This window comes from Arvicanthis niloticus, chromosome 2 (genome assembly GCF_011762505.2).
Source record: "Arvicanthis niloticus isolate mArvNil1 chromosome 2, mArvNil1.pat.X, whole genome shotgun sequence".
NCBI classification, from domain to species: domain Eukaryota; kingdom Metazoa; phylum Chordata; class Mammalia; order Rodentia; family Muridae; genus Arvicanthis; species Arvicanthis niloticus.
The window spans coordinates 16,838,833-16,858,192 of record NC_047659.1 but is presented as its reverse complement, the minus strand read 5'-3'; the positions used below and the strand labels follow the sequence as shown (position 1 = coordinate 16,858,192).

At 37.3% G+C, this 19,360-nt stretch overlaps 1 protein-coding gene and 1 long non-coding RNA gene across 14 annotated transcripts in view; one reads left to right on the top strand and one right to left on the bottom strand.

Annotated features, from left to right (window-relative positions):
* Positions 1-13,410, bottom strand: part of LOC117703034 (uncharacterized) — a 29,933-nt gene extending 16,523 nt beyond the window's left edge. The window contains exons 1-2 of the long non-coding RNA XR_004606139.2: positions 13,292-13,410; positions 265-406 (exon numbers count right to left, since the gene is read on the bottom strand). This is a non-coding gene — a long non-coding RNA (uncharacterized LOC117703034). The remainder of the gene's footprint in view (positions 1-264; positions 407-13,291) is intronic.
* Nr6a1 (nuclear receptor subfamily 6 group A member 1) overlaps positions 1-19,360 on the top strand; it is a 191,343-nt gene that overhangs the window by 89,216 nt on the left and 82,767 nt on the right. Inside the window, exon 1 of one of the 13 annotated variants that reach the window (XM_076928684.1) lies at positions 13,382-13,519. The exons of the other annotated variants lie outside the window; for them this stretch is intronic. Coding sequence (XP_076784799.1) covers positions 13,507-13,519 — 13 coding nt within the window. The 5' untranslated portion in view covers positions 13,382-13,506. Of the gene's footprint in view, positions 1-13,381; positions 13,520-19,360 lie in introns of those variants that run through there. 13 annotated transcript variants of the gene reach the window in all.

Below are 19,360 nucleotides of genomic sequence, written 5' to 3'. Positions count from 1 at the left end.
TAGCCAGGACTACACAGAGAAACCCTGTCTTGGAAAAAAAAGAAAGAAAGAAAGAGAGAGAGGGAGGGAGGGAGGGAGGGAAGGAAGGAAGGAAGGAAGGAAGGAAGGAAGGAAGGAAGGAAGGAAGGAAGGAAGGAAGGAAAAAAGAACCTGGAATGAAATATTTCCTGTAGCATGTAATGACTATTCCTTAAGTTTTTAAAAAATTATTATTTTTTTTTAAACCATATCAGAACCTAAGCTGTCTTGGTGCTAGGCCCTTACCAGAGTAATGATGTAAGAATTTCAGAGTATGTAATGCAGCTGCCAAAGCCCTCAGTGTTGCATTTCAGTGCTGGCTGAAGTCTGCAAGAGTCCACAGCTTGGTATCTCTCCGGATTTACCACATTATCACACCTTTATTTCACTGGAAAAAAGAAAACAAGGGGTCATAAATATGCTGCTTTCCAAAGTAATAGTCCTGGTTTGCCTCTGATGTGCTCCCAAATATTTTCTCTGATGAATACCCAAGTTCTTACTATTCTGGTAAATTCTTCAGACTTAGTAACACAGGAAGTAGTTCATACCTTGTATAGTTGTACTTTCCATGTGTATCCTGCCCTTTGCATGAATATATTTAGATATTTTATGTGCTATATCCCATCCATTTGCTCAGTCTTAGACTCTTCCCAGAGTTGTTTTTGAGTATGGAATCACAGTTTACATACAGGCAGGAACATAATTTTTCCTGCTTCTCTTGGAGAAAGATTGAAGCCAGGTAAGCAAAGTCAGATGTTTCCCACTGAGTCTTGTTTCTGATACTCAGAATTCTGGATTCCAAGACTTTTGAAAGCACCAGACTTACTCTCTTGCTAATGATATTTTTATGACCAAAAGATTCTGGAGTGTAGTACTTTTGCTGAACAGAAAAAGTTAGATGCTGGAGATGTATGGTAGCACCTTAGCACTTAAGAGAAAATGATGAGCAAGTGCTGCTGCTGGGAGATCTCTGATGGAGTTTCTGGCACCTAACAGGACCTTGCACATAGGGGAAATGCTCCAAACTAAAGGCAGCACTTACTACATACCCACTGTGAGGACTACACACTGCATAGATACTGGAAATGAATTAAGAATTCCTTTTTTTTCCTCAAAGAAGCTACCATCTGGGTGAAGGATTGCTTCTGAAGCAGATAATTATAGCCTACTAATTGTATTTACTCATATAGATTAGCATTTTATTTACTTTGTAAATCAGCTAAAGGTAGACAGTCTACAGGATTGACCCCTTAAGAACGAGCATGGGATTTCTTGTTAAATCTATAAGATAGGCATATTTGCTTGTATTTTGCCTCTTTACCCACCTGTTCTGATTTGCCCAGGATTGACAATTTGTGGAGTGTCACAACTGTAAAAACTAATACAGGAAGCATTTCTAAGACATAAGCTTCCAGAATTGATCATTCTAGTCTAAATAATGTTTTCTTTATCTAAGAAGGATCAGAACATGTACATGTAGCTGTAGCTGTTTGTTTGTCAGGCTCTTGTAAGGTGAGTTTAGGAAACAATGGTTACTTTTTGCCTGTGGCATGTAGGCCTCCTTTTGCAAATTTGTACACATTTAAGGCAGATCTAGAAAGTATATACAATATATGTATCATGATACACTTGCATCATTGTGCATACAGACATTAAGTTCAAAAATAAACAAAGTTAATACTAAGTGGTAGAGGTAGAATACATTGACTACATTTACAGAGGAATAAAATGACTGAGAGACTACAGGTTGTTAGCAGTATTCTGAGCTGTCAGTAACTGTCTGCATCTGGGTTTAGATGCTGACTTACCAAATGGGTTCATGTTGTAAAGCAGTGCCTCGTGATCTATTCATTTGTAGTGTATATATCTACTGTATTTTGACATGAGTAGAATACTTGTTTTTTTAAAGCTAGGCAGCAACTTGATTAAAAGGTTGAGCTACAGTGTTGGGGTCAAGGGCTTGTTAAACTAGGCTCTGGGATGGTGTTTGCAAGTTTGTCAGGAGGATAGTGTAGTTGTAAAAGAGACTTAGCATAGTTTCACATTCACACACTTCCTGCTTGCACTTTTTTTTAAGATTTTTTTTTTTTTTTTAATTTGGCTTTGGTCTGGGAAAGGAACTCAGGACCTTTGGCACCCTAGATAAGCTTCAACAACTCTAGTCCAAGGTTACACTTTTTTTCTAACGAACATTTGAGTTATTTTTGATATTTTAAAAATATTGTTTATTTAAAAGAAAGAATGGCTGTGTTGAGGATATGTCAAGTAGCATGACAAGTATTAGGGTAGATATTTGAGACCATGTTAGACTTTATAGTTTCCTATAAATCAGATTCATTTTATAACTGAGGGCAAGGCAAAGGCACTTTACAGAGATTAGTTAAAATGTTTCCCTTTCTTCCTTCCTCCTTACTTTTCCTGGTCACACCACAAACTTACTCTCCTTTTCATTCTTTTTGTTTTTTTTGATTTTCAAGGCAGGATTTCTCCATGTAGCCCTGGCTGTCCTGGAACTAGCTCTATAGACCAGGCCACCCTCAAACACAGATTTGCCCGGTTCTGCCTCCTGAGTGCTGGGATTAAATGCGTGCGCCATCATGTCTGGCTGTATAATGAACTCTAAAGTGAAATTAAATTTACTTTTTAAAGATTATTTTTAGTTTTTAATTATGTGTATGTATGAATGCAGGTGCCTATGGAGTCCAGAAGAGAGCATCAGATCTCCTGGAGTTAGGGTTCCTGGCATCTGTGAGCCACCTGATATGGGTGTGTTGGAAACTGAACTCAGGTCCTTTGTAAAATAGTTTGTGTTCTTGATTCCTTGGCCATCTCTGCAGCCCCTGAAGTCAGTCTTTTAGTACAAGTTTAGTGAGATACTGCATTGAAACTGGAATGTCTTTCATAGCTTGACCCTGACAGACCTTCCTACATTTTCAAGCTCTTTTCTCTGAACTTAAGCAAAGCTGCATATTTGATTTCTTAAATTCACAATTTGATTGTAATATGAGTGCTTTCATTCATATTGTTAGTGTCTGAGAAGTTTTTTCTTTCTGCAAAGTCTATTTACCTTTCAGACTCATTACAGGCATCCTGTCTTCAAAGTTTTCTTTCAGTAGAAGATTAAGCGTTTTTAGTTTTAGCCTCCCACATCCTTAGAACTTTCTTAGCAGTGTCTGTAATCACATTTGTCTCCTACACCAACTAGACTGTGAGCTGCTTGTGAAGAGTTTGATGACATTACTGTCCTTAGAATGCTACAGATTAGGCATTAGTGACTTTTGAAATATTTTAAAGTCAAAATTTATACATTTGCATCTCAGGCTGACCCTGAACTTGTGTTGGTCTTCCTTTAATCTCCTAAATGTTGATTATAGGCTGTAGCTCCTTTGCCCGGCCTCAGTGACTCTTTGTTTGAATGAATTATACTATGTCAAAAGTTCAATAAGCAAGGGCCTGAATGAATACCAGAGACAAGTGAGAGAATCATTTGCCTTCCAGCCATAAGTGATGATCAGTGTAGCACTTGTTCCTATGTACTCACTAGTAAACTTGGAGTTCAATTTAAACCTGATAGAGAAGATGGGAGATGGCTAAGAGGCATAGGCTGCTTTCACAGAGGACCCCAGTTCAAATCCTGGCATCCACATGGTAGCAGCTCACAACTGTCTCTAACAGTAGTAGTAGCGGATTTGGCATGTTCTTCTGACCTCCACTACCAGGCCTGTATTTGTACACAGATGTTCATGCAGTCCAAACACTCATAAAATAAAATCGTTAAAGGGGATAATAATTGAACACTGTATTAGTCACAGGATAGACACTGCCACTCACTAGAAGACTCATGTGTCTATATAAGTAACAGTATTTTCTGACTTTTTATGGCTTAGATAACTGATATTTAATAATCTTTAGTTAACATTTAAGTAAATCAAAGTAAAGCTTTGATTTAGTTTACCTTAGCTCCTTTTTTTTTTTTACAGTTTACCGTTTGCCTCAAATTAAGGATGTTATTTATTGAGCTCCTAGTAATGTGTTAACAAAATTAACTACACATTTTTAGGTTCTATTTTAAGGTAGAAAAGGGGTCTTTAAAATTATGTTAATGATGCTGGGCATGGTGTTCCATACTTAATTCAGTACTCTGGACTCAGAGCAAGCCAACTCGAGTTCAAAGCCAGCCTGGTCTAGAGTATAACTTCCAGGACAGCTAGGACTACACAGAGAAACCCTGTCTTGAAAACCCAATAAATAATTAACAAATAAATAAATGTGTTAATGATAATTTTGCTTCTCTGTTTACAGATGCCTTTTATTTTCACATAGATGTTATTGTTAAAGATATTATAGATTTTACATAATATTAAAATGTTAGTGACAGTATTAACAGGATGAAATATTTTTGCTATTTTAGAAAGTACTAAATATAGTTCTTTGAATTAGACTATTGCTTATACTTTGATATATTTGTTTTAAGATTTATTTATTTTAAATATGTGAATACACTGTCAGTTTCTTTAGACAAACCAGAAAAGGACATCCGATCCCATTACAGATGCTTATGAGCCACCGTGGTTGCTGGGAATTGAACTTGATCTCTGGAAGAGTAGTCAGTGCTCTTAACTGCTGAGCCATCTCTCCAACCCACTTTGATACATTTTAAAAGAGATTATATAGTTCTTTTTCAAGACTTGAAGCCAATTAATTAATTAATTAATTAAGTCTGCTTATTTTTGAAAGTTCCATGCATAATTTAAACGATATACTTGCTGAAATCTATAAATCTATTTTCATCATATGTGGAAGTGTCTTGTATGTACAGTGCCATATCCATGATTATTTTGCAAGCCAGTTCTGTTCACTTGTTAGGGACAGAAGAAACCATCTATCTGGTCTTTGGCAGGAACAAAAGGAATGGGCAATTATGTTGTTCTTCTAAACCATAGAAAACCAAGATGGATAATGAAATGAACAGTTCCAGAGCTAGATATCTGAGTTTGAATTTGGATTATGATAGCTGGTGAGTCATTTCTTTCAGAACATTGGAGTCTTCATCAAGAAGATAGACTGCTAGTGGTGTCTTACTGAGTGACTGTGGTTATTAAGTAGCATGTGTAGAAGAGCACCACATACTGCTAGACACATGGTATACCCTTTGTAAATGGCCTTAACTGCTTGCAGAGGCTAAACATAGTCAGATATCAGAGTCCTCAGGACAGTGTAACTCTTGAAGAGGAGCACGACTTCACACTGAGTTGCTAGCCTCTGTGTCTGGAGCCTGTGGGCACTGTGGACACTGGGCACTCTTTCATGGAGCACATGTAATTCCAACATCTGCATCAAAGCTGAAACCTTTTCTGACAAGTCACTCTCACAAGGCATAAGCAGGATTTATAGGGAAAATAACAAAAAAGAAAGAAAGAAAAGAAAATATGAAGCTAATTTTATTCTTTTCAAAGGAGGTTTTTTGTTTTGTTTTATTTTTTTTTAAGGTTTATTTTATGCATATGAATGCTTTATCTGCATCTACATCTGTATGCCAGAAGAGGGCATCAGATCCCAGTACAGATGGTTGAGAGCCACTATATGGTTCCTGGGACTTGAACTTGGAACCTCTGAAAGAGTAGTGCTCTTAACTGCTGAGCCATTTCTCCACCCCCCAAAGGACAATTTTCCCTCTCTTGTTAACATTTTCATTTCTCTTGACTATAGGTACTTGGATAAATATGATACATTGTTAAAAGATCATGTGAATGAAACCTACTTTATAGATTGTGTTGAATTACTTTTTCCTCTAGAAATTTTGATTTTAAAAATTATGTATAATCATTAACATAGTCTATTTTTAGCTGTTGGCAGGGATATAGCATTTCAACAGTTAAATGGGGAAAAAGTTGGATTTTTTAAAAAAGGTTTTCAAGATAGGGTTTCTCTGTTTAACAGTTCTAGAACTCAATCTATAGGTCAGGGTGGCTTCAAACCACCTGCCTCTGTCTTCCAAGTGCTGAGATTAAATATATGCCACCATGCCTGGCTAATTTAAGAGAATACTAGGGCAAGCTCTTGTGAAGATTTTTTTTTCCTTGGGCAGGATGTGGTGGCACACACCTTTAGCCCATCTCTGGGAGACAGAGGCAAGTGTGTCTCTGTAAGTTTGAGGCAAATCTAGTCTACATAATATAGCAAGTCCTAGGCCAATCAGAGCTGTATAGTAAGAACTTGTTTCAAAAACAAAAAGAGGGCATGGATGAATACTGCCCTGTGTCCTCTACCTCTGCCATAATTTTTAAGTGTAACTAAGTTTTGCTCAGTATATTTACCAGATTGCTTCACCTTCTGAAGAAAACAAAACAAAAGTGTAAAACCCACATAGTTGGATCTTTGGAGGTGTGTGATAGCCTACATAGCCCCCACTCCCTGCCTTCCCAGATCACTTACATTTCATCCTGTCCAGAAATTTTCTTATCTTTAAATGTCCATCACAGGTTTTGTATATATGTAGATTTTGTAAGAGGTAGTGATTTATCACAGATCCAATTCATGTTCATTATAAAGCCAGCCAGTGGAATTTCATCAAATGATTTCATTTCCTTAATAGCTTAATGATTCTAATAAGATACTATAGCTTAGCATAGTTTTTGCTTGAATCAGTTGTAGCTAAGTGTATATATTTCATTATTTTATGAAAAATTTAAATCCAACACATGGCAGAACAGTGCTTCCAAATCACTGAACCTGTTCTTGAGGTTTCTAAGCTCAGCTCCCTACCATTTTTTGAATGGCATGAATTCGAGCTTTTGATTATCTAGGTTTATAGCTGATTTGCTCCATGAAGGCAGGTGATATTTGTTTTAATTTTTTAATTTTCTCCACTATAGTCTTTTATTGTTGCTGTTTTTGAAACCTTGGTTTGTCTGGAACTTACTGTGTAGAGGCTGACCTTGAACTCACAGGGATCCTACAGCCTCTGCTTCCTAAGCACGAAGATCAAAGGCATGCAGCACCACACCCAGCCCACTATTTAGTCTAAATTTAACACTGTATATGATGCATATTACTTAATATTAGTAAGATTCACAATTAATATTAATAAGGATTCAGGATCCTTTGCTCTGGTTGTTTTCAGGAAGTTAGTGAAGAGCTAAGGGAATATCACATCTAGATTTGCCTATTTCTGTTAGAAAAACAACCTTTTAAGATTGCCTACTACACTATATTATCTCTCTGACTATTTTGTTTGCTTTAGAAAATCTACTGCCCTGCATGTTCTGAAAGGTTCATGTGTCAAATCTGCCCTTTGCTGGTCATGCAGCATTAGTCAAGGACACCTGTTACTTCTTATTGCTGCTGGGTTGTTTTCAATTTGACATGTATCCACAGATGCAGATGGGATCTAGGAATTCTTTGTATATAGCTTTGATTTTTAAAAGGCAGAAATTTCTTTTCCACGCATATAGTAGGCTACTTTAGTTTCTTAGCTGTCTGTATGTACTTTAAGACATGCATTTATTATGATAACCAAGAAGATTCCATAAAAATGTGTTCTAAAAGAGTCTTTAGAAATAGTATCTATTAAAGGAAAAGATTTTGTTCTGGCATTCTGGAAGCAGGCAGTAGTATTATACATTCAAGTCTAGCTTGGGCTATGTAGAAAACTCCAGGCCAGCCTCAATTCATAGTGAGTTATTATTTAGGGAAAAAGCAGTCCCCATTTTTAGATTTAATAATAGTACTAAACTTGTTTTAACAATAAGTTATCCATTACATTATTGGAACCTGATACCTAATGGTAGTTTATAATTGTCTGTAACTCCAGTTCTAGGAAATGTAACACACTCTTCTCTGCAGGCATATATGCATATACATACATGCAGACAAAAATCACTCATACATTAAATGATATATATGTATATATTTAAAATCTGGTATCCTATCTCATTTTTCAAATAAGTTCCATGTATTCAGTTACTCCATCTAGTCTTTTTCTCTAAGATTTTTAAATAAATTGTGCAATGTTGATTGTTTCTACATTCATGTGTTTAATTTTAACTTTAAACAGAGAATACTAGGTGTTATGAACAGGGTGGGACACTTCTGTTTTCATTCTCTGTATCCAGGAAACGTGTCAGCTATTGAACTAGACTTAAAGCCTTTAGAAGTTAGGAGAGAATTTGTTTTCCATGTTCCAGAAGCAGTGTTAAGTGTTTCATATTTGTGATTCTTCAACCTTAAAGCAGTCTTGAATGTGACAGTATTCTGTTTTATTGATGCAGACTCTGTGATAGAGGGGAAAGGGACTCATTCAATACCCATTGTATATAAGTAGTAGAGCCACGAGCAGTGGTGGCGCACGCCTTTAATCCCAGCACTTGGGAGGCAGAGGCAGGCGGATTTCTGAGTCTGAGGCCAGCCTGGTCTACAGAGTGAGTTCCAGGACAGCCAGGGCTACACACAGAAACCCTGTCTCGAAAAACCAAAAAAAAAAAAAAAAAAAAAAAAAAAAAAAAAGTGGTAGAGCCAGAATTCTGATACATATTTCTTGCACTAAGGATGTTTGGTATTGGTTGGTTGAGAAAAGATATCACCGTCTAAGAATCTCATAAAATTCTTTTGGTGATAAATTTGGGGTTAGACTTTGTGGTCAAAGTAGAAGTCACTTGGCATGCTGTTCTGTTTTCTTATTGTTTATCACCAAAGCCTTGAGAGGAGGTTCTGTTTATTGCATTCAATCTTCACAATAAACTAAGTTCAAATAGCCCTTCAAGTAGAATGAGCTGGCTCTTTGGGTAAGGATGTTTGCCACTTAGTCTGACAGCCTGAGTTCAGTTCTTAAACCTTCATGGTGGATGGGAGAACTGACTCCTTACAAGTTACCCGCTGACATATGTAGGAGGGTTCAGGCTCTCTGAAAATAGTAAGTGAATCTAATATAATAGAGTTTCCTTGATTCTTGAACAGGTTTCCAGTGTTTGGATACTTGTTGACGTTCCTTGACAAATTTGTCTTCTTCTAGTTACAGAGTATTTATATAAGCAGGCCCACATGTACAGAGGCTGACAAACTGTACCTTCTTTATTCACTTTCCACCTGGCTTTTATGATAAGATCTTTTACTGAACCTGGAACTCACTAATTTGCCTAGGCTGGGTTGGGCAACAAGCCCAAGGGGCTTTTGTCACTGTTTACCTATCACTGGGATTTTGAACTCAAGTCCTTAGGCTTACACAGTAAGCATTTTAGGACTAAGCCAGCTCTTCAGTCCTCTGGCCTTTGTTTAATACCTCCAATCTATAAATTCAAAGCTCTGAACACTTAGAGACTATGCTGGTTATGTGAATCAGATATGACCTGAGATGTTCCTAGAATAAGTAACTTCCTCCTCTGCCACAGTCTGCATTAATAAAACAAAACTATTAATGTCACCCTGCAAGACTGTTTTAAGACTCAAGAATCACAAATATCACCTGTGTTTAGTGGCTTGGAAAAGCTGCCCAGCATCCATATATTTTCATTTTACTTAGTTGACATGGCCAGCATTAGTATTTTAGGGTAATTGCTTTTAAAGACTCCATGTTCTGAATAACATCTGTTTAGAAGGAGTTACACTGTAAAGATTTAAAGGGGAAATGTAGTAAATAATTGCTGCCCCTTTTGTGTTTGGCATATTACTAGATGCTTTATGGTGGATATTTTTATATTTCCTGTACCATGACTATTTACTTGTTTTGCCAGTAAGTTTGAGAGCAGTGAATTAATTAATTTGCTTTGTAGCAACTACCTATGAAAGTGAATGTGAGTAAAGTCACCCACGTCTGACTGTGCTCTGTTACTCTATGTTTAATCCAAAACAATGGTAATGGAAGAGAAACTATAGAATGATCTCATATACTTGGAAAGAACTGTGGCTCATTTGACTTTGACCACTACTCCCCTCTGCCACTATTCTCTTTATACTTTTCATAATTGTGGTTTTCATTATAAACCAAGTAAAGAAAATGGATCTGGACCTTCTGCTTTACCATTGATTCCAAAATTGGTTTATTTTTTTAAAACTATGTATAAAATTTCCTTTCACTATTTTGTCATACATGCTATTGTACTTTTACCTAAAGACTTTGTGCATGTGTCCAGCTGTATGTGTAGTTGAAAACAATGTGTATGGTATGAGAATGTTGTCTTAGATCACCTTTGTTCAATGACTGGTGGTGATGGCAGTACCTTCTATCTGGGCCATCCAGCATAATAACCAGTGGTTACATGAGCCTATTGAGGGGTTGAAATAAGGCTAGTAGAGATGAAGAATTGAAATTTTCTTTTCTTTTATGTAACTCACAATAGCCACATGTGACTAATGACTGTTCTATTGGACAGTATACAGATAAAGGTAGTAAGTGATATGTGGCATTTGACTAGTAGTGATAGAAGTTGAGGAAGCTTAGTCACTGGCAGCCATATGAAACCTGGCATGTGACCAACTTAAAACCTTATTATCATGGGATTTAACTGAGCAGAACAGTTCATATGTCCAAAGCACTTTTTGATTGATCTCAATCTCAGGTATGATATTATTTATTGCTTGGGTTTTCTCATAGATCATAGAACCAAAACCAACCAAACAAAAAACAAATACAGCTTCTTTTTGCAAGAGTCTCCTGTTCCTACTGGATGGAGTGGACACCAGTCTGGCCTGTTGATACTCAGGTTGCACCACAAGGGTCTGAATAGGAATCATATATTCTTTTTCTTGGCTTATGAATTGAGATTGAAGAATTATCTGCCCTGTTCCTTTAAAAATTGACATTAATATTTTTAAACATTTTATGACAGAGACAGATTATCATTTGTTAATTCAGAAAAGAAAATTTCATTTTTCTTTTGCTTCCAAAATTAAGTGCATAGAGCTTTGATTTTAAGTTTTTGTTTGGCAAATATAACCTAAAACAAAGTTTTCTGTGTTAGACTAGTTTTAAACTGTATCTTCTAAGAAAACTTTGTTTGAAATTCAATAATAAATCTTATATATTATCTTGGAGAAAAAATAATTTCTATAGAGTTTTGGCACATTGAATTTAATTCTGAATGATTTTATGAAATAAATTTAAAAGAATACTAACTTTATTATGTTCTACTTGTACTAGTAGGCTTTACTTATAAAAATGTTCCTCTCCTTTCTATAAGAGCAGACCAAGCACACTGTGGGTACTTTAGAGACTGCTGACTGTCCCAGGGCTTTGAATGAAGTGTTCTGTAGTGAGGAAAGAGAGCACACAGGACTCGTGACTTTATGTACTTTAACAATACAGCTTTTATGGCGCTGGAGGTGGTTAAAATGCTAGAGCAGCTCTTAGACATGGCATCTCGTCTCTGTGTTGCCCTTTTTTCTTTCTTTCCTTTTTTTCTCTTCAAATCTCAGAGCTGCCAGGAGTGCGTGAAGCCTGTAACTTCCTGTTCTCTGAATTCTGCATCTTTCTGCAGCTCTGAGCTTTGTGCTCCTCAGCCTGCGACTCTGTGCTAACAAATCACTATTGTCCAGTGGGGCGAATGTGGCTGGAACTAAAGAATTGCTGTCTGGTTTCTATTCAAATCCAGGTAGTGAGATATATGAATGGACTTTTCGAATCGTCATGTGAATAACGTCTGCTCGGCGTGAAGGCTCAGAGCCACGCTAGGGGAGATTAACTCCTAGGCTGCCCGCTAACATTCTGCGGTAGGAGCTAAAAACATAAAAAAATCATCTGATACACGCTTAATTCTCCATTTTGTAAGTAGGATTAGGTGTTAAATTATTTGACTGTTTTTTTTTAGTGTTCCTGAACTTTGGGAAACATGCCAGATTGGTTTTTTGTTTTTGTTTTTTTTTTTTTTTTTTACTTAGAATAATGTTATATTGTCTGGAAAGTTTTCTTCTTGGCATTTTTTATATTATAAAGTTACTTGACTGCATACAAACAGAATAAGAGACAGCTGCTTTTCTCAAGGAACTAGTCCTTTAAAGTATTTTCCAACCCACAAAGGGAAATCATCCCCCACCTCTTTTTAAAGTACTCTCTTCTTATTACTTTGAAATTTTCCCCAAATCCCACATTTATACAAAGAAAATCCAGTTTCACATGTAATATACAAACCAAAGAAAACAAGTTGCCTTCAAATTAGGAACCTCCCTAATTTATACCAGTATTGGTTAATTTTTTTAAATACATTTAAGATAATACTATAATTTATGATTCTCATTTTTCTATAAACAGTTATTTTAAGTATCTTCTATATGCCTGAAAAAAAAATCTCGATAGAATGCATTTACATTTTTCTTATATCACAGGTACTGTGAAATGGAGAGCCTTTTATGTTTCTTTTTGTCTTAAACTCAGACAGCTTTGTAAGCAGTAGTGTGTAGATTACAAGAGTTAGACAAAAGCAGGCGAGACTGAGAAGAGTGAAGGGGGGCTGCTTGGGGCACTTCCTGTCACTCAACACATTCCAGATCACTAAAAAATTTCCACACACTCTGCATTCCCTCTTGCCCACTCGAGTTCCCAGTATTTTCTGATTCTATGTGTGCTGCTGGTGTCTCTTGTACTTCTTTCTTTCAGTGGCTCTGCTAAGACTGCTTCAGGGGACACACATTCCTTTAGATTATACAAAGCATAGCTTGGAAAATGGCTGGCAGTTTCAGAATCTAGTCACGATTGCACGCATGAGCACCTCACACATCCCTGCCCCCTTCCCTCCCCCCCCCCCCACCTCCGCAGCTGGCTGACCTGTCTCACCCACTGCTGGCCTATCGAACGGCCAGGACTGTCTGGTTTTGGCTCATGCCTTTGTCCATGTCTGGCTTAGTTCCTCTCTGTCTATGCTTGCATCTACCCCCAACGCCCCAGGCGGCACAAGTGTTTGGCTATACAAAACTACAGATAGAAAAGGTGGTAAAAACTTCAAACTTTGCTAAATTCTCTAACAGTTTATTCTTTTGTTAATTTCTGTCTTATTTAAATATTGTTTTAAGAAAAACAAATACAAAATTAATTATCTAAAGGCAAAGAATGCAAAGCAACCTTTGTGTTCCTTATAATAACTGACTTAATAACTCTGCAGCTGCGTTATGGGGAGCGTATAAAGCTTCTGTTCCGAGAACAAAGGAGCACGTGCAGAAATGAGACGAAAAAAATCAGTGACAGTATTTCACTACACAAATTACTTAAAAGGTTTTAGTCAAAGCCTCTCAACAGATGCAATTTTAAAATGGTTTTTAGCTGGAAAAAAAAAATGAAAGTGCTTACCCGGTAAAAGAACCGAAGTAGTCCTGAACTGTTACGTAAGACTTTCTACAGTTGGATCTTTGTCAAAAGGGGATGGGGGTGATAGGAGAAAACAGCAACAACAATCGGAAAAGTTGGAGCTGCTGTGGCTAGAGGACAACTTCTGTGCTTCCAGATAGGATCCTTGCTGTAGACATGGAACTTCAGCCAGCACAGCACCCTGTCCCAGGAGAAAAATGAGTTTGTCAGGTAAAAAAAAAAAAAAAAGATACTGGAGCCCAGGCTAGACAAGGTATTGAACCGCACCAGATTTCCTTGAAGCCCTGTCTGCTTAGCTCGCATTGAACTATATATGACCCAGATGATGGACAGAAGCACATTCAGTCATGTGCACACTGGAAGAAAGCGGATTTGCTGGTCTCCGGCAGGGCAGGGGTTTGTCTTCTGATTGGGCTGTGCCCTGATCGGTGAAATGTGAAGCCCTCACCATTCAGAGGCCATAATTCAGGACTGGCAGTTTGAGTGTCTGGCTGCTTCTAGTTACTGAGAGAGACTTTGTAGGTGTTGCTTTTGTTTGATGGCATGACCCACAGAGTAGTTGCTTATACCTATGTACATGTGTCAGGAGGACTAGTCTTTCTAAAATACAATAATGCAGCTGACTGCCACAGTCCTAGGCCAGTCTATTGTTGATGAATTGTGCTGGATCTAAGCTAATTGTTTGATTTGGGATTTATTGTGATCCTAACCAGCTTCCTCTCCAGACCATGGTCCTGGTTTTGCAGTTTGATAATTATAAAAGTGGTGTTTGAAGCTGAAATAGTGTGTGCCTGTAGCATTTGGGAGGCAGCAGTAGAGAGGATTGTGAGTTTGGCTACAAAGTAACAGAGTATCTAGGAAGGAGGGAGAGAGGGAAGTTCAATAGATCTAAATTATACTTAATGAAAAGTGGATGAGAAGTGAATTTTTAGATTTTAGAGTGTTTGAACACATGAGGACATGGCTTTAATCTCTTATTCCCTTTTGAGGATCGCCCTTTAGTCATATAGGGGTTTTAGGGATGGGTAGTGTAAAAGTATAGACTCCATCGAGCTGTGGCCTAGCCTTTAAACTTATAACATAGCCTTAGTTGGCAGTCTTTAAACTAGCTGAACTAGGGTCCGTAGGGTTCATCAACTGTTTTTCTGGGCCACTGGGAAACCAGGTTGCCATAAAGGACTGCCAGTTGTGACATTGTTGTTTAGAAAGAGGCAGTTGCTTTATTTGTTTAATTAAATTGACATTTTTTAAAAAATTGAAGTAATAAAGTTGCATTATGAGGGGCTGGAGAGATAGATGGCTTAAAGGTTAAAAATACTGGTTACTCTTCTGGAGGACCCACCTTCAATTCCTAGCACCCATGTGGTAGCTTATAACAACCTGTAACCCTAGTTCCAAGGATCTAATGCCATCTTCTGGCCTTACACCTCTCAGGTACCTGACACACAAGTGGTCCACATACATACATACAGGCTAAACATCCACAGACATTGTTTTTAAAAAAATTACATTATGAGACCTTAGTTCTGAGATAAGAAATCTATCTACACGGACCCATATTTATTTTCTTCAGGAATTTCTATCTCCAAGAATTTAATACAATCTAATCAGTATTAGTATTAAATCAGCATTAGGTATATAAATACCTTTTCCATTCTGTCCATTTAATAATTGTGGGTGTGTATGTCCATGTTCTCAGAAAGTATACAATTCTTGTCTTGTTTGCTACTTTTAGACTCTCTTAATGTCACCTTTACCTTAATGTCCAGAAGCCAGCTCTTGCACATCTTAGCAGAGTGGAAATTCTTTAAAAATAGTACTGATGTAAGGTGTGTTTTCATTTCATAACCATTTTCACTTAAGAGTGGACTTGTCCAAAACACAGCTTCTGCCATTTGCACACATCACTATAGTCTGAGCAGTTTGGCAGACAGTCTGTTAATTTATAATACACTTTAGATTTTAATTAGACCCTACCATTATGTCAATAAGAAGGACATGCCCATGACAAATGATGTAGGTTGACTTCCATGTTTATAGTATTCTTAAAGGCAAACTACTTTGGAGGGAACATAAAATTGATTTATGAAGAATTTCCCCAGTATTAAATAAGATTGTGCTTAGCTACTTTGAGTCTTAACTGTTAACATATAGTGTTCATTATTTTTCCCAAATTTTGGAAGACAGATACAGAAAATAGCATATAACTTATGGCCCAATAGGCATCTGTTACATTCTTTTAAAAAGACTTTTAATTACTTTAAAATTATGTGTATGCTTGTGTGTGCATGCAGCTACATGAACATCAATGCAGGTGTATACAGAGGCCAGAGGAATTACAGGTGCCTTGGAGCCTCTTGATGTGGGTGCTAGGAATCAAACTCAGACCCTCTGTAAAAGCAGTAAGTAACGCTGAGCCACCTCTCCAGCCTCAGGAACAACTTTTTAAAATGTAGATGAAATATCATGTAATATCACCCAATATATTTCTTCCCTTTTTCTTTTTTCTTTTTCTTAAAATGAAAAGCATTAATTGCAGACCACGGAGTTGATTTCACAGCCCACTTTTGAAAACAATACAGTTGAGAAAATGAGGCTTTGAGAGCTTTAGTATTTTGTCCAGTGTCAATGTCAAGTCAAGTGACAGTGCAACTTGACACAGAAACTAGTTCTAAAGCTTTTATTTGTTCTACACAGTAGATGGCTCCTCTAGTGACATTAGCCTCTAACAACCTGAGATACACTTTAATAATTACTACACAGTCAATTTCCAAAACCAAAGTGTACTGGAAGGAGTAGAAATTCTCTTCTTCAACTTTATTGTGTCAGTGCTTTTCAAGGAATTCTTTGCCACTTGGAATAACTGATCATCTTGGGTAGAATACAGTTGATAGTACTTACTAGTTATGTGGTGAACCCATAGGTTCCCAAAGGACTTACATCTCATTACTTAGCCTTGTCTTGAGCTATTTTTGACTTTTTAAAAATAATACCTGTAAGGTAAGGCCTGTCTTAAGACCTCTCTTTTAAGAACTTTTGAAATATGTCTTGAATATGTCTTTTGAAATATGAGTTAGTGCTCAAATGTGGGAAAGGATATTTCTAGAACTTAGATTCAATTTGGGCATTTCCGTTTGGGGAAAAAAAAAAAGCATCTTGTTGTTTCAAATGTCCTGTTACTGGTTTTTTTGTTTGTTTGTTTACATTTCTGTTCACAAAGCTCTGGGGCTATCCTGGAACTCACTATGTATTATAAGTTAGGCTAGGCTCAAACTCACAGAGATTGCCTGCCTTTGCCTCCCAGTGGTGGTATCAAAGGCATGCATCACTATGTGTGATTGATTTGGTTTTATGTAAAGGAGAATTGGAGCATAAAGCTATAGCAAGTAAATGATACGATTATTGATTGTGAGCCATGTACTCTGGGACATACTCTTTCCCTGGAATTGAACCCAGGTTCTTAAACTTAAACAAATGTTCATTTGCAGGGCACATTTAAGCTTTAATTTTCATGGCTATTTTGTGAGAGGAAAGGGTATTCTCATTTTGCAGAGAAAAATTAGGGGAATAAATAGCATAGCCAGGTAGTACTGAGGTCAGGACAGAAATTCCATACCTTCTTCTTAGAGAGGGTAGTCGTTCCTAGGCCCTGGAAGCAAGGTGCTATGTTGTATAGGAAACCAGTGGGGTGGAAGAAAATGGAGCTGCTTTTGTATTTTAGTGGGCTTCTTCTTAACCTGTTTAGATTCAGGTATTTGAGACTAGTTTTTACTCTTCATGAATTAGTTTTTGAATGAAAAAAATGAGGATTTGGGGCTGAAGATATACCTCAGTTGATAGTTGCTTGCCCTAGCAAGCATGAAGCCCTGGGTTCAATAACCAATCATTCATACGTTTTGCACAGTGCCTTATGCCTATAATCCAGTACTTGAGGTAGATCTGGATTATCAGAGAAGTTCAGTCATCCTTGACCTCTGTAGCCAGGTTAAGGCCAGATTTGTTAATCAGGTTAGGTGGGTTTTTTGTTTGTTTGTTTTGTTTTCTGGTTTTTTTTTTTTTTTTTTTCCATTACTTGGATATAGTTTTTTTGTTTGCACTGCAATTAAAGTGACTCTCCAGAGTTTCTGGTCATCTTTCTTTCTGAGGGAGGTAGATATAGTTAGGTACCAATGTCTACTAGGGAGAATAATCAAATCATGTGGAAAGAATTGGGTTGGAGGACTGGACTATAAGCTCTTACACTCTGCCAGGAAAATGATTCGTTTCTCAGAAGAAGAGATTAGCCCAATGTTAATCATTTGATTGCATAACCAAAGCTATAAGGATTTGGGGTAATTTACTTTTAAGAAGCAATTTATTTTTAATTTATTTTATGTATATGAAAGTTTGCCTATATGTATATGTAGCCCATATGTAACTGGTGCCTGAGGGGGCAGAAAAGGACATCAGATCCCCTGAAGTCGGAGTTACAAATGTTTGTAAACCATGTGAGTTCTGGAAGCTAAACTGAGGTCCTCTGCAAGGAAAATAAGTGCTTTTAACTCTTAAGACTTTTCTCCAGCCCTTTATTTTTAACTATGTATGTCTGTGTGTGGGTGTGTACATCTGAGTGTAGGTACCTGCAGAAGTCAGGGCCATGAGATTTCCCTACCGCTAGAGTTTGCTAGCAGTTGGGAGCTGCTCAACATGGGTGCTTAGGAACCAAACTGCAAGAACAGTATGAACTTCTAACCACCAAGTCATTTCTCTAGCCCCAAATCATTTCTTAAGATAGAAGATAAGGCCTGTGTTAGTATTAATATAGATACATGGTAGAACTTATTTTTGCCCCCCTTTAATTTCCAGTTAATATAATTCTGTAGTTAATATAAATGGTAAGGATGACAAAGTAGATTGGGCAGTTAAAATCAGCAAGGACTAATCCCTATAGATGCAAGATTGTAAATCTAAATTCTTCAGTGTTGTCATTGTATCAACATCACTGTGTTGATATATATAGTCCACACACACACACACACACACACATATATATGCTGAAACTGAAGTGTGAAGAAATAACCTTTCATGGTTTATTAGACAGAGCCATTAGTCTCACTTAAATATCCCTCTGCTCAAGCTTTTTTTAAAAAAAAACCAAATTAATAATCTGTCTCTGTTACTGGTCTGTTACTGTGAAGAGACAACATGACCAAGGCCAACTCTTACAAAGAAAGCACTGAATTAGGGACTTACAAACAGTTTTAGAGGGTTAGTCCATTATCATCCTGGCTGGGAGCATGGCAGCATAGCGGCACGGGTACAGGCTTAGTGTTGAAACCCTAGCTAAGAGCATAGACACTAGGCCTGGCAGGGCTTTTGAAACCTCAAAGCCCACTCACAGTAACTCACCTCCTCCAACAAGGCCACACCTCCTGATCCTTCTAAAAACAGTTTACCTTCTTGGTAACTAAACATTCAAGTATATGAGCCTATGGGAGCCATTCTTTATTCAAACCACCACAATGTGTTCAGTAAATAAACCAAAGTCAGTACTTCTTAGGGATGATAGTGGTAATCCTAGACCTTAGGTCAGTCAGACTTCCTTTTGTATTTTTCATTTCCATGTGAATAGTGTGTGCATGCACACATAGGTGTTTTTAAGTATTTGTGGGGGTGGCTCTGTTTGTACATGCTTAAAGAGAAAAGGTCTGTCTCTGGTTTTATTCATTTCGCAGCCACTGTTCAGCTTTCTGGTCTCTTACTGGCATGGAGCTCACTGAGTACTCCAGACAGGCTAGTCACTGAGCCTTGGGTTCTGGGAATTAAATTCAGGTCCTTAGGTTTGCACTGCAAGCTTTTCTTCAACTAGGTCTCTCCCTAGCCCAAGATAACCTGGAAAAAAAATCGAAATACTTAAAAAACTAAAATAATATAATCTAAACTATAGATCAAGGAAATTGTCCAGAGAAAGTAAAAAATAGTTTGAACGAGCCAAGCACACAATGTATTTCCTATTCCTGTAGTTCTAGCACTTTGAAAGCTGAGGCAGGAAGATTATTTGAGACTAAGAGC